Below are 16,155 nucleotides of genomic sequence, written 5' to 3'. Positions count from 1 at the left end.
CAAATGTATTCAGGCTAGAAGTGAGCAAACTATCAATTCTGCTATTTAAATCAGATAAGGGATCTATATTTAGTGTTCTTGCCTTTTAACTCAGGCAGTTTGTGTGTAGAATGCTTTGAAGACCAATAGGAACAGGCTAAAGTAGACATCCCCACTGAATTTACCTTATAAATCTCCTAACTAATTGCTATTGCTCATCTCAGCATATTACATACATTCATGCTTGAATACATCACAGAAACTAGTTAAAAGCATAATAATTGCAAAAGAAGTATGAAAACTATATTTGCAGATGATATGATAAATGACTTGAAAACCCTAGACAAAGAATGATAAAACACAAACAAGAGGATTAAGTAAGCAAGTGACTCATAATATTTACATACAGAAATCAATATGAATTTGGAGGGAACACAGTTCAGTCTGTAACAGGTCTGGAGGAAATTTGTTCTGTTCTTCACTTTTCTCTTATGGTATATTTTTTTTGTATGAATGCTGTGCTCATTTTCTTTTTATTTCTTATATTTGAATTAGTTGGATTTTTCTCTGTAATTAGGACACTCCTGTCTTGTGTGTATTGATGGAGGGGGCTGGTGCTCCAGATTGTTTTCAAGAGTTTACCTCCCAAGGACTCCTTCCTTAAAACATGGAACATTTTCTTATAGAAATGGTTTGGTTACTAAGAATTGACACAAAGCAATTATAAAAAAAAGTAGTCAAAATTTGGACCGAAAGTTTTATGAGAAGAACTAGACTTCACTCACTTTTCCAGTACTTGAGAAGTCAATAACTTCTGGAAGTCCATAATGGTACAGTAGTCTATGGAAAAAATATTGGATAGATTTTTCTCTCCATTATCTTAGTTTTAAACCTAAGTGCCTAAATCTCTGGCTAAGCCTCCAGGATGGAATTTTACTTCCCTTCAGTGTTTTGAGTTCTACCACTCCTACCTACAATATAGTCGTAAGGGACTGATTTTGGTCATACCTGAATTGTCAAGTGGTTTTCTCTACTTTCTTCAATTTAAGTTTTAATTTGGCAATAAGTTCATGATCTGAGCCACAGTCAGCTCCCGGTCTTTTTTCTACTGACTGTATAGAATTTCTCCATCTTGGAAAACTCAGCAGTGGCCACAGGACTGGAAAAGGTCAGTTTTCATTCCAATCCCAAAGAAAGGCAATGCCAAAAAATGCTCAAACTACTGCACGATTGCATTCATCTCACATGCTAGAAAGTGATGCTCAAAACTCTCCAAGCCAGGCTTCAACAGTACGTGAACCATGAACTTCCAGATGTTCAAGCTGGATTTAGAAAAGGCAGAGGAACCAGAGATCAAATTGCCAACATCTGTTGGATCATCGAAAAAGCAAGAGTTCCAGAAAAACATCTATTTCTGCTTTATTGACTATGCCAAAGCCATTGACTATGCAGACCACAACAAACTGTGGAAAATTCTTACAGAGATGGGAATACCAGACCACCTGATCTGCCTCTTGAGAAATCTGTATGCAGGTCAAGAAACAATAGGTAGAACTGGACATGGAACAACAGACTGGTTCCAAATAGGAAAAGGAGTATGTCAAGGAGTATATTGTCACCCTGCTTATTTAACTTATAGGCAGAGTACATCTTGAGAAATGCCAGGCTGGATGAAGCACAAGCTGGAATCAAGATTTCTGGGAGAAATATCAATAACCTCAGATATGCAGATGACACCACCCTTATGGCAGAAAGTGAAGAAGAACTAAAGAGCCTCTTGATGAAAGTGAAAGAGGAGAGTGAAAAAGTTGGCTTAAAACTCAACGTCCAGAAAACTAAGATCATGGCATCTGGTCCCATCACCGCATGTCAAATAGATGGGGAAACAGTGGAAACAGTGACAGGCTTTATTTTTTGGGGCTCCAAAATCACCGCAGATGGCGACTGAAGCCATGAAATTAAAAGGCACTTGCTCCTTGGAAGAAAAGTTATGATCAACCTAGACAGCTTATTAAAAAGCAGAGACATTACTTGGCCAACAAAGGTCCATCTAGTCAAAGTTATGGTTTTATCAGTAGTCATGTATGGATGTGAGGGTTGGACTATAAAGAAAGATGAGCACCAAAGAATTGATGCTTTTGAACTGTGGTGTTGGAGAAGACTCTTGAGAGTCCCTTAGACTGCAAGGAGATCCAACCAGTCCATCCTAAAGGAAATCAGTCCTGAATATTCATTGGAAGGACTGAGGCTGAAGCTGAAACTCCAATACTTTGGCCACCTGATGCAAAGAACTGACTCATTGGAAAAGACCCTGATGCTAGGGATGATTGAAGGCAGGAAGACAAGGGCACAACAGAGAATGAGATATTAAATGGCATCACCGACTCAATGGACATGAGTTTGAGTAAGCTCTGGGAGCTGGTGATGGACAGGGAAGCCTGGAGTGCTGCAGTCCATGGGGTTGCAAAGAGTCGGACACGACTGAGTGACTGAACTGAACTCCTACCTAGACACACAGACACATCATGATTCAAACATTTTTTCCCTTGATTAATGATGGTAGTCATATAAAGAATTCAGTTAGCTCTAGAATTTACCCAGTATTATTTGCTATAAAAATGCCAGCAGTGTTCTAAAAGAAGTAGCTTGAAATATTTCTCTTGCAAATATAAAATATGTATCATACAGTTTTCCTTCTGTGGAAGTTTTGGTTTCTACAAGAATTCCACTGCCTATAAAATTATTTCCTTCCAAAGTTAATAACTAATTTTATTATAACAGAATTTTCAGAAGAAAATCATCATTATTATTTTGAAACATAGACATCAATATTCCATGTTTTGTAAGACAAAGAACAACAAAATTTTTGACTAGAGTAAACAAAACACTGCAATTCAAAAGTTCTAGGTATCAAACTAATGATCAATACTTAAATGACATTCATACCTGACAACCAAAGAAAAATATTATTCCCTAGATCTTCTTTAAATTCATCATTAAAGAGATTACTGGATTCTGGAAATGCTTCCTGGAATGTTGCATAGATAGCCTGTGCCAAACAATCAGGATACACCTACCAAAACAGAGTCATATTAAAATAGTTCCATATTTCATGTAACATTATCTAAAATACAAAAGAATTTGTTGAGTTTGTGAAATATACATGTCCCTTTTTTTTCTTATAGCTTGTTTTTGGCCTTTTTTGCCTCTGTGTACTTCCAACAACTGAAGAATATGAACAAAGAAGAGGTAAAAATAAAGTCATATCAATTTATCTATTTGTTAGCATTTTGGGAAAAAAATTTAATTTGGATAAAGGATGAAGCTAACAGTTAAGGTTTAATGATTCTACACTTATTTCATTTAACCCTGTTATTGATATCCTCTTTAAGAAAAAGTATACCCTCTTTCCAGTCATTATAACAAGTATATATACATTTAATTGAAATATGTTTGACATGTAATACTGAGTAAGTTTAAGTGTACAACATGTTGATATATTTGTAATTTGCAATATGATTACCACCACAGCATCAGTTAACACCTCTATTATGTCACACAATTATCACTGTGTGTGTGTGTGAGAAATAAAAGCATGCTTTTAAGTAATTGAAGTCCATTTAGGTGAGTTAATATAGCATAACTCCAATTGTTACTGAGGTTATACTATATTGTTTGCTCCTTGGAAGAAAAGCTGTGACCAACCTAGATAGCATATTAAAAAGCTGAGACATTACTTTGCCAACAAAGGTCTGACTGGTCAAAGCTATGGTTTTTCCAGTAAGTCATGTATGGAGGCGAAAGTTGGACTTTAAAGAAAGCTGAGCACCAAAGAATTGATGCTTTTGAACTGTGGTGTTGGAGAAAACTCCAATACTTTGGCCACCTGATATAAAAAACTGACTCATTGGAAGAGACCCTGATGCTGGGAAAGACTGAAAGTGGAAGGAGAAGGGGATGACAGATGATGAGATGGTTGGATGGCATCACCGACTTGATGGACAAGAGTTTGAGCAAGCTTCAGGAGTTGGTGATGGACAAGGATGCCTGGCATGCTGCAGTCCATGGGGTTGCAAAGAGTCAGACATGACTGAGTGACTCAACTGAACTGAACCCCAGTTGTAAAGCCATGAGTGAATATCAACAAATATATAGTGCTACCAGTATTCTATTAGACTTAAAGTCACTTGACTACTAAGTTTCTCTTAGGAAGTAACTACACACAGGAAGATACCAGATTTTTATGTTAAAGATTTACAATATTTTATTTACTATTTTGGAAGGTTGGCAGACTCTAGAAACTGGAAGATGCAAGAGATGATTTCTCCCTTTGGGTTTCTTAAAGAAATTAGCTCTGTTGATACCTTGATTTTAATCCCATAAGACTCATTTTGGACTTCTGATCTATATAACTGTAAAACAATGAATTTCCATTGCTTTAAGCCCCTAACTTCATGATAGTTTTTACACCAACAACATAAAAATAATATAGTCACCTATCTCAGCAGTGCTCAAATCTGCTGGTAAATCATGGTATTCTTTGAAGAATTTCATTAGTTTTTTTGGGTAGGGAAAAAGGCAGGGAAGGATGCTTTAAAAACACTGATATATTTAATTTTATTGACTCAGCCATGGACATTTTAAAATACTACTCGAAAGAGTCACATATTGTGACTAATTGTGGTATATAAAATTATGCTAGTAATTAAAAAGTTGAACTAGGTAAGGGGAACTTTTACATTTTGTTTTCTGTGTATATCTTAGCTTCAGGATATTAGTGGGAAAAGAGATAAAGTGTCAGATGGTGTTGGGAAATTTTCTGAGGGAATATCATTGTATGACATTGGAAGAAAATGAAATAAAAGCCATATGATCAGATTCAATTAATTTATACTGAATAGTGAGACCTGAAGATAATTTTTTGATTCTTAAATATTAATATGTTTTTCTCAGATGAGCCAATTAGTAACAAAACTACCAATTACTTGAATGAGTTACAACAGAAATTAGTCAATGAGAGATGAGGCTTCATTTCTACTTATACAGCTGCGGAGGTAATAGATCTGTAGGGAGTTAGTCTGGTTCACAAGAATAGAAACAGGGGGAGGGGTCCAATCACTAAGGTGTACATGTTGTTTGTTCTCAAGTGAGGCTTTGAATCTTTGTTAAATAACTTCTAATTTCTCTTTGAAAAATGCCACTGAAAATAAGGACTTCAGAAAAAATCAAGTCATGATTTGAGAAAGATTATAAAGACAACATTTTGATATCAAAAGGCACATCTATCCCAAAGAGAACATTCAGACAATAAATGTAAGACTAGAAATTACAGAATGAGGGGTATGTGACGGTGCCATTGCTTGTTTGTTCACATTAAATAGGCTTTTTAAAATTCTTTTCTTAAGGCTTGTGTTAAAGCATGCTCGACTTTATCAAACCACGTATTAGATAGACAAAACCCACCATGAAAGGACAGACTAGGTGAAAGATTATAGATAGGAGAAATCCAGCCAGTTTTGTCATCTCAAGGCAATTTAATGACCAAAAATCCTAACCACTAATATTTTTCCTGTAAATAAGAAAAATAAATTTAATATTAGCAGAGAAAATCCTAGTCTATCTTTCGGAATATCAGTGTTCTATAAGGCAATTTATGAATCATGGGTCAACCTCTTCATCTGATGGATAACGGCTATGGAACTGAGAGAATGAATGTCTGCAAGATCACCTGTGTAATTAGTAGCAGATTATTTACTCCCAACCCACTGCTGGCTTCCTTTTGTACATTTTTGTAAGACAGATCAAGAATGAGTATAAATATTTGGCAATTTTATGTTTTCTTGATAGACATTTATTTTATTTTAGGATTTATCCATAAAAACAGTTACTGACTTGAAAATACTTATGTATTTCTGATTTTACAAATGTCATTTCAACAAAGTATTTGAATGTGTCTTCTGCTTTGGAATGCTAGATGTTTACATTTCAAAATAATTAAATTCCGTGCATCTTCATTTCACATTACTAAAGAACATAAATTATTTTAACCAAATTATTTTAACATAGTAAAACAAACATTTGATTCATAAATTTGTTCATTGTTCTTTACTGTTAACAGGTGCTTAGTGTTGTACTTATGCATAACACAAGAGGTTAAGTCCTCTTAGACCAAATATGCTTTATCAAGTAAAAGGAAAATAATTTTGTAGATTAAAAAATCAAGAATATGCATAGGGTAAGTCACTATTTTTCAGTATGCAAACAAATAGATTCTGTAAGGCTTTCAGCAGAATATAATATTCTGCAGTGGGGGCATAACTTAAAAGTATTAGCTTTTTTACTCTACTTGAGGCAATTTTGCTTTCAAAGCAACAAAATACGTTCTCATATGTGTTTAAATAAAATAACTTTTTATAGTTCATTTGCCATAAATATAATTTGCATAACCAGTTAACTTCAGTATTTACCTGAAAGAATGCATCCTTTCGGCTTAGAGGTATGCTCATGAAAAGTGACACATAACTTTCTGAAATTCTATCAAACAAGCAATCTTGATTTTCTCTGTCAGGCTTAAGAAATAAAACAGGTATGGAATTAAAACAATTAATATCACAATTTAAAATTAGAATTTGTTTACATAATGTCAGTAATTCTATCTATTCTCAAACGGCAGATCAGTTGCTATAATGGAATGAGCATGGGTTTTTGGCATCATGCAGACCTGAATTTAAATGCTGGCCCCATTATTCATTAGCTGCACTATCCTAGGCAAGTCCTAGTTTCCTTATCTGCAAATGTAGGTAATATATACATGCCTTAAAGTAGTATCTTAAAATTCAATTGGGACAAGGATCACATTTTGTTTGACTCTGTATTTAAAGCCTTCAGAGTGCCTGGCACACAGAAAGAATACCAATGTTTGATGAATTAATAAAGTTTCTTGAATAGTGGTTGGCATGCACAAGGCTGTCCATGACATACTTACCTTCTATCACTCTATAGCCATTCCAAATCTTTTATAATAAGTAACTCAGCATAAAATGAAAGCAATTACTGGAATGAGACAGCCATAGCCAGAACTAGTAAAATTGTGACATGATAGACTAAAAACAAAGTAGAATGTCATAAGAAGGAAGAAATCTATAGATAACGATACTGTTAACATTACAGTAAAGTCTTAAGGTAGCATCTTGAATTCTTGCTCTATTAAGCAATGAATAGATGAATTAAGAGTCCAAATTCATTTATGATATCAACAGTAGAACCACAAGCTGGCATTAACAGGTTTTGGTAATAAACACCAAAAATGACTAAATTCAGTGGTAATTTTCTATCAAATTAGCAAACCATATGAGCTGGGATTCATAAATGTATAGTATTTTAGAACTAAAATGGAAGTTAGATATCACTTAGGTTAAATCTCTCTAATTTAGTGACTGCACTACTGTCCAGAAAGCTTAAGAGCATTATTTAAGGTTATACACAGTTAACTATTATTGATGCTGATGCTCAAATACTTTGGCTACCTGATGTGAAGAACTGACTCACTGGAAAAGACCCTGATGCTGGGAAAGATTGAAGGCAAGAGGAGAAGGGGACAACAGAGGATGAGATGGGCTGGATGGCATTACTGACTCGGACATGAGTTTGAGCAACCTCTGGGAGCTGGTGATAGACAACAGGGAAGCCTGGCGTGCTGCAGTCCATAGGGTTGCAAAGAGTCAGACATGACTGAGCAACTGAACTGATACACAGTTAAGTAACTGAAAGCCAGACTAGGATCCAGGTCTCCTAACTCCCAATACAGCTCTCATGCTTCTGTAATAAGTTTACAGATGGAGATAGCAGCAGAAACAATAATGATAATATTAATAGCTAAAAGTTCTGGATCATTTATATAATGGGAAGTAGTTCATTTAGAGTTGTATGAGAATTAAATGAGATTATATATAATTTACTAGTGAATAAAGTTGGCATGTTTCAGCTATATAACCTACAATCATGTATGAAGAAATATCTAGACAGAAAGTTTCAGAACACGTCTTTGATTAATACAATTAAGTGTAATGTACATACCAAATATACTTACACAGGAGACTGAGTAGCAAAATAGTATGGTAAATTTTTATACATGTTTTGGTATGCTTGAAAAGAAAAGTTATCCTACAGCTGATGGATATTCAAGTTACTGATATGCTCATTAGATCTAGCTGTTTAACATATGTTAAATCATTCTTGCTTTCCAGGAATAAAGCTCATTGGTCAGGCTGTATAACCCTTTTAATATGCTGCTGAATTCAGTTTCCTAATATTTTGTTGAAGGCTTTTGTATCAATATCCATCAAAGAGGATATTGATCTGTACATTTTTTTTTGTATTATCTTTAGCTTTGGTATCACGGCAATACTGGTCTCATAAAATGAGCTAGGAGTATTCCCTCCTCTTCAGGTTCTTTTTTTTTTAGAAGTGTTTGAGAAGGACTGGTGTTAATTCTTCTTTAAATATTGGCAGAATTCATCAGTGAAGTCATTTGGTCCAGGACTTTCTTTGTTGGGAGGTTTCTGATTACTGATTTAATCTCCTTACTAGTTATAGATCTATTCAGATTGTCTATTTCATTATTCAGTCTTGGAAAATTATGTATTTCTAGGAATTTGTCCATTTTACACAGGCTGTCCAGTTTGTTATTTTATGTTTGCTCACAGTCCACTTAATCCTTCTTATTTCTTTGCTGATAGTAAAGTTCCTACTTTCACTTGACTTTAATTTGAGTCCTCTTACTTTTGCTGCTGCTGCTGCTAAGTCACTTCAGCTGTGTCCGACTCTGCAACCCTTTGGACAGCAGCCCACCAGGCTCCTCTGTCCACAGGATTCTCTAGGCAAGAATACTGGAGTGGGCTGCCATTTCCTTCTCCCTTACTCTTGCTAGAGGTTTGTCACTTTGATTGATCTCAAGGAATAACTTTTGATTTTATTGCTTTTCTCTACTATTTTTCAATTTTCTATTTTATTTATCTCCACTCTAATCTATTCATTCCTTCCTTCTGTTAACTAAGGGTTCAGTTTGTCATTCTTTTTCTAGTTCCTTATTAGGTAAATTTAGGTTGTTGATATATTGTTTATTGATTTGTTTAAAACTGTAAACTTCTCTTTTAGCACTGCTTTTGTTTTTCCCTGTGAGTTTTGGTATGTTCTGCTTTTTTTTTTTCATTTGTCTCAAGCTATTTTCTAATTTCCCCTGTGATTTATTCTTTGAGTTATTTGTTGTTTGGGAACTCTTATACATTAATGGCAACTCATTCTAGTAATCTTGCCTGGAAAATCCCATGGCGAGAGGAGCCTGGTGGGTTACAGTCCATGGGATTGCAAAAGTGTTGGACATGACTGAGTGACTAAGCAATGACAACAACTGGTCTTTATTATTTCCTTTCTTCTGCATACTTTGGGTTTTCATTTCTTTTTCCAGTTTCCTACACTAGAAGCTGGGGTCATGGTTTATGAGAACGTTCCGTATTTCAAATATAGGCATCTTAATGCTTTAAATTTCCAAATACTGCTTGAGGTATATCCCACAAATTTAATCTGCATTTTCATTTTCAATAAGCTCAAAATACTTTTAAATTTCCCTATTGATTTCTGGTTTGACCCATAGTTCCTGAGAAGTATGTTAGTTTCCAAATATTTGAGGATTTTCCAGATAGCTTTCTGTTCTCCATTTACAATCTAATTCCATTTTGGTCTAAAAACATGACTTGAACTCTTTTAATTTTATTAGAATGTTTTCCTAGCCCAGAATATAGTTGGTAAAGATTTAATATGTACATGAGAAAAATGTGTATTCTACTGTCATTAACAGGAATGCTTAATAAATATCAATTAAATACATAAAGTTGGTTAACAAAGTGTTGCTCAAATCATCTACATCATTCTGTATCATTAACTGATTTCTGTACATTCTACCAATTACTGAGATGGAGGTGCTGAAATATCTAACTGTATTTATAGATTTGTCTAGTTCTCTTTTAAGTATTAAATTTTTTTATTAAACGTGTTTCAAAGCATTTTAATCCAGATCTTCCAGACCCAGGGACTGAACCTGGGTCTCCTGCATTGGAGGCAGATTCTTTACTATCTGAGCCACAAGGGAAGCCCTCATGATACAGTTACCCTTCCCTGGTAACATTCTTTGCTTTCAGATTTACTCTGTATGATGAGTTCAAAAAAGTTGTTATTTTTGTGGGTTGCATATGGCTTATTATTGATATTTGTTGGGTAGAAGTGATACACTTTCCAGGCTTCTGAATCATTTTGAGGGCCAAAGTCCCATGGACAATTTTGAAACCTTTAAGGGTATATCATTACTAGAATTCTTCTAGTTAAACATCATCAGGGAAACTTTTATCATTAGCTACACATTGGTCAGCAATTTTTGGAACACTGTATTTTCACTATGAATATAATAATAAACAATACTAATGTTAGATGTATCCACTGAACACTTAGCATATACTCTATATACCATTTAAACAACTTCTATGTAAACGAACAACTTTAAATGCATTTTCTAACTCCCAATAAACAGATAAAATAGGTAATTTTTAAAGTTTTTATGAAAGAAGTAAGTAACTATTTAGTTACATCATTTACTAATGGGTAAACTTGTTTTGGGGGCTTCCCTGGTGGCTCAGATGGTAAAGAATCTGCCTGCAGTGTGGAAGACCTGGGTTTGATCCCTGGGTCGGGAAGATCTGGAGAAGGGAAATGACTATCCACTCCAGCATTCTTGCCTGGAGAATTCCATGGATAGAGGAGTCTGGCAGGCTACAGTCCAAGGGGTCAAAAAGAGTTGGACTCGACTGAGTGATTAACACTTCCAAACTTGTTTCTGAAAGCCAGATCTTAATTCTATTGCACTGAATCCATATTACATTTATATAGTATTTCACAGTTTACTAGGGATCTTGTTTATGTTAGTTTTAGGCCAAACAAGAGAGTTTTTAAAATCTGTTTTTGAAATCTGATGAGATAATTGAAGCTCAGAGCAATTTTTTGACTAACCCAAAGTTTCACCCTCAGTTCACTTCAGTTCAGTCACTCAGTTGTGTCCGACTCTTTGTGACCCCATGGAATGCAGCTTGCCAGGCCTCCCCGTCCATCACCAACTCCCAGAGTTTATACAAACTCATGTCCGTTGAGTTGGTGGTGCCACCAAACCATCTCAACCTCTGTTGTTTCCTTCTCCTCCCACCTTCAATCTTTCCCAGCATCAGGGTCTTTTCAAATGAGTCAGTTCTTCACATCAGGTGGCCAAAGTATTGAAATCTCACCATAACTACTGGGAAAATCAGATTTAAAATGTTAACTTCTTGGATTCGGTTCAGTTCAGCCACTCAGTCGTGTCTGACTCTTTGTGACCCCATGAACTGCAGCACTCCATGCTTTCCTGTGCATCACCAATTCCCGGAGTTTACTCAGACTCAAGTCCATCGAGTCAGTAATGCCATCCAACCATCTCATCCTCTGTCATCCCCTTCTCCCGCCTTCAATCATTCCCAGCATAAGGGACTTTTCAAATGAGTCAGTTCTTTCGCATCAGGTGGCCAAAGTACTGGAGTTTCAGCTTCAGCATCAGTCCTTCCAATGAATATTCAGGACTGATTTCCTTTAGAATGGATTGGTTTGATCTCCTTGCAGTCCGAGGGACTCTCAAGAGTCTTCTCCAACACCACAGTTCAAAAGCATCAATTCTCTGGCGCTCAGCTTTCTTTATAGTCCAACTCTCACATACATACATGACTACTGGTAAAACCATAGCCTTGACTAGATGGACCTTTGTTGGCAAAGTAATGTCTCTGCTTTTTAATATGCTGTCTAGGTTGGTCATCAGAGAAGGCAGTGGCACCCCACTCCAGTACTCTTGCCTGGAGAATCCCATGGACGGAGGAGCCTGGTGGGCTGCAGTCCATGGGGTCGCAAAGAGTCGGACACGACTAAGTGACTTCACTTTCACTTTTCACTTTCATGCATTGGAGAAGGAAATGGCGACCCACTCCAGTGTTCTTGCCTGGAGAATCCCAGGGACGGCGGAGCCTGGTGGCTGCTGTCTATGGGGTCGCACAGAGTCAGACACAACTGAAGTGACTTAGCCGCAGCAGCAGCAGCAGGTTGGTCATAATTTTTCTTCCAAGGAGTAAGCATCTTTTAATTTCATGGCTGCAGTCACCACCTGCAGTGATTTTGGAGCTCCCCAAAATAAAGTCTGTCACTGTTTCCTGGATTCAAGCGCAGCAGTTTTTCTACTAGATCAACCTAACACTAAGTCACAGGTAATAAGAGAAATTTGCTTTTATATTAGTCACTAACAATTACTGAAGCATACTAAATCATGCTATATTCTAGAGTATGATTATACATTATTTTGTATTGTTGGCAATAAAATTGGCTGTTGGTAATTAAATTGTACTAGTGGCTTGGGGGGAGGTTATTTTAGTTATAAAGTCAGTACTATTTATCATTTATAAGGTGGACCTAAAAATAGATAGAATGTATGTGTTGTATTCACCTGAAAATGTAGTACAGCTTGAAATATGTGCTTACCTAACAGTACAAATATTCCCACACAATGCTGGTAAAAATGTCTGAGCATTCACCACATTTATTTGATGATGAATTTGATTTATTTGATGATGAATCTGATGAAGCCAAGAGGCCATGCTATTAATCTAGTTCACTGGCTTCATATACTTAACAAAAGAACCCTCTTAGAAATAAAATCATAGGTGAAATGTAAGGAACAGAACAGATGAAAGAGGTGCTGTTTTGGTTAAATCATGGAAATGTTGCTTCAGTATGACTTGGATACCCTTTCAGTTCCCTTAGAACAGTAGCAGAACACTCACCCAGATCAATCACATAATATTCCTCAAAACACAACAGAGATCTTAACGATATTGGAAATGTTATTAAATTGTAAGATTTTAAAATAATTACTATAATTTCAGGAAGCCAGTACTTTATAGAGAATAGTTTGCTTAAAGATAAAATGACTTCTAATTCTTTCTTATTCCACAGATACCCCTATAAATGTAATGGGTTGTTAACATTTTTGTGTCAGATCTGTTTGTTCCAAATAATGTAGCTTGACAAAGCAGTTACTAGAAACATTGCTACTCTATGTTTCCTTCAAAAACTTGTTATATATATAATCCTAACAGATTTAAGTGGGAAAGTAATGCTTTCTGTTATCATGGAAAAATACAAATTTGGAATCCAAATCTGAAAAAAGAAAGTTAAGGTAATGAAAGTCTGATTTTATGTTTCCCTACATAATTACCTTTGTAGAACTGATACACCACTTCCTATTTCTCATTCAACTCCTAACGACATCAGAAATACAGGACAGATACTCTTACCTTGAATTACATTAATTATTCTAACACATGTGAAGTGATGATGAAGTGAAAGTTGCTCAGTTATTGTCCGACTCTTTGCGACCTCACGGACTATACGGTCCACAGAATTCTCTAGGCCAGCATACTGGAGTGGGTAGCCTTTCCCTTCTCCAGGGCATCTTCTCATCCCAGGGATCGAACCAGGTCTCCCACATTGCTGGTGGATTCTTTAGCAGTTGAGCCACAAGGAACATAATGCTCTATTCAAATAGTTTTATGAAAAATCAATAGAACTAATTCCTTCATTGTATGAAAGAATCCAGAAGCAGTTTTCTTTGGGCAATTTGAGCTGGGGAGGTGAAGAACTGAGCCTAATATCAGACTTCCCTGATGGGGCAGCACACCTTCTTAATGCTTGGACTGTGATCCCCAGCATTACTCTGCTTTTCATTCTTCTAGATCCAGAGGCCACACAGCAGTCATTGGTATTCACCACTTTCCCCAGGCTCATGTATTCTCTGATGTAAGACTCATATACTGCTTATTTCCATTCTCTTATTGCTTCCCAGATACACATGTCTTTCTCTTTTTAATCCTAAGCAGAGTTTTCATCTTTCTGAATCAAGACAGGACCCTCTCCCCATCTGATGTATTGTGTTTTCTAAGTGAAACCTCTTTCAATGTCACTGATTTGCAGTGGATTTTCTCTTTAGTGTTCGTCAGTGCACTATGCTATTGAGTAAAGCTAAAACTTTATTATTTACTACAGTGTTTGATTTAACTAATCTTTTTCTGACTAATACAGACTCTGGATCTTTGAAATCCACATTAAGGTTTTAACTCCTCTAAAAGAACTCTAGATTTCAAACATGACTTCTAATATACGCAGAATATCTAAAAAAACAAGCTTTGTGACAGGATCAGAACATTAAAAAATACCAGTGTTACCGCTAATGAAAAATTATGCTGCAAATCAACATTTTTAAAGGAAGTTTAAAAAATAACATTTTACCTTAAATTTATGGAGAAACCACCACCAAAAGCAATCATGCAAAAGAGCAATAGAGGCTTCTGAGAGAAAATGAGTTCTCCAGATTTTAAAAACTTTTCCCTATGGAAAAAAGATACATATAATCAAATTAATATGTATTATAAGACACGTTAATATAAATAGGCTTTATAAAGAGTATGTATTTAATAGTTATAGACTACCACTGCTCAATAGAAATTTAATGTGAGCCATATATATATTTTCTAGTAGACATTTTAACAAGGTAAAAAGGTGATGCTTTAGTGACATTTAACCAAATATATTTAAAGTATTAGTATTATAATAAATTAGTATTATATAAAGTATTAGTATATACATAAAGTATTAGTATTTATAAATGTTATAAAGTTATTAATGAAATATTTTACATTCCTTTGGGTACTAGGTCCTTGAAATATAGTATATATTTTATATTTACAGCACATCTCAATTTGAACACTGTATTTTCTTCAAAAATACTAGATCATAATTAGATTTTATAAAATATATGGTTATTATTTTTTAACTCTAAAGTTGTTCAATAATTGAATCAAGTAATATTAAAACTTATGTATAATTAAAGTAAAAAATTTTTTAAATTAAGCTAATCACAGGCATAGAAAATAAACTTAAGGTTATCAAAAGGGAAATAGTGGAGAGGGATAAATCATAAGTTTGGGATTAACAGATACACACTACTATATATAAAATAAGTAAGAAGGTCCCACTGTATAGCATAGGAAACTATATTCAAGACCTTGTAATAACCTCTAGTGGAAATACTTGTAATAACCTATAATGGAAAAAAAAACCTTAAAAAGTATATATATATATATATAATATATATTATATAGTATAACTGAATCACGTTGCTGTACCCCAGAAACTGATGCAACACTGTTAAACTATTTTTCAATAAAAAAATTCAACTGAGTTACAACAGGCATATTTCATATGCTAAGTAATCACATTTGGTTAGCAGTTATTGAAATGGCAGTGTAGGCTAGACCAGGACTAGCAAAAATCCAGGACACATGCTACAGTTTCCCTTTTATGATAAAGACAGATATCAACAATCATGGGATTCTAACCCAATGGGCCCCATCGTAAGTCTAGAGCCTAACTAAACATAGTATTCTTTCTTAGCAATTCATCAAAACGGGCACATGAAGTTAATTTACCATGACTACTAGAGACTAAGTCTTGGTTTAAAAAGGTACATTCAATGGATCATTTTATCTTATTCACTAAAAGTTTTTAGTGAATGCCAGATTCAGTACAGTTCAAGATTTCTTTCAATGAAATCCATAGGTAGGAACTTCTCTTCCTCAAGTACAAGTCTACAAAAAGGATATTGTACAAACTTTTATGTGTGCCCAGTCAGTTCAGTACTGTCCGACTCTGTGACCCAACAGACTGTAGCTGGCCAGGCTCCTCTGTCCATGGGATTTCCCAGACAAGAAGACTGGAGGGGGTTGCCATTTCCTTCTCCAGGGGATCTTCCTCCTCAAGGGACTGAATCTGCACCTCCTGTATTGGTAGGAGGATTCTTTACCCCTGAGTCAGCAGGGAAACCTGCAAACTTTTAAACCAAGGAGATTTTTTATCATGCATTCTGTAGGGGCACTTCTTTTTCAGAGGCCACTTTTTATAGAGTACACTGGTAACAGCTTCAACTTATTTAGTACTCCTTAATTACAAAAAACATAAAGAAAAAAGTAGAAAGTTAAAATAAAAGAGAAAAATCTGAATTTT

At 35.3% G+C, this 16,155-nt stretch overlaps 1 protein-coding gene across 19 annotated transcripts in view; it reads right to left on the bottom strand.

Annotated features, from left to right (window-relative positions):
• Positions 1 to 16,155, bottom strand: part of FAM227B (family with sequence similarity 227 member B) — a 216,846-nt gene that overhangs the window by 174,524 nt on the left and 26,167 nt on the right. For 13 of the 19 annotated variants that reach the window (XR_011488294.1, XR_002310291.2, XM_020875507.2 and 10 more), the window contains 3 exons: positions 14,383 to 14,481; positions 6,447 to 6,548; positions 2,926 to 3,052 (listed from right to left, as the gene is read on the bottom strand). Coding sequence is in view for 11 of the 19 variants with exons in the window: in XM_020875507.2 (XP_020731166.2) it covers positions 2,926 to 3,052; positions 6,447 to 6,548; positions 14,383 to 14,481 (328 nt within the window). In the remaining 8 variants the exon portion in view is untranslated. Of the gene's footprint in view, positions 1 to 764; positions 820 to 2,925; positions 3,053 to 6,446; positions 6,549 to 14,382; positions 14,482 to 16,155 lie in introns of all 19 variants that reach the window. The other 6 variants (XR_011488297.1, XR_011488296.1, XR_011488299.1 and 3 more) reach the window with 1 other exon arrangement.

This window comes from Odocoileus virginianus, chromosome 6, assembly GCF_023699985.2.
Source record: "Odocoileus virginianus isolate 20LAN1187 ecotype Illinois chromosome 6, Ovbor_1.2, whole genome shotgun sequence".
Classification (NCBI taxonomy): domain Eukaryota; kingdom Metazoa; phylum Chordata; class Mammalia; order Artiodactyla; family Cervidae; genus Odocoileus; species Odocoileus virginianus.
Note: the sequence above shows the minus strand (reverse complement) of the source record. Positions and strands in the feature narration are given on the sequence as shown.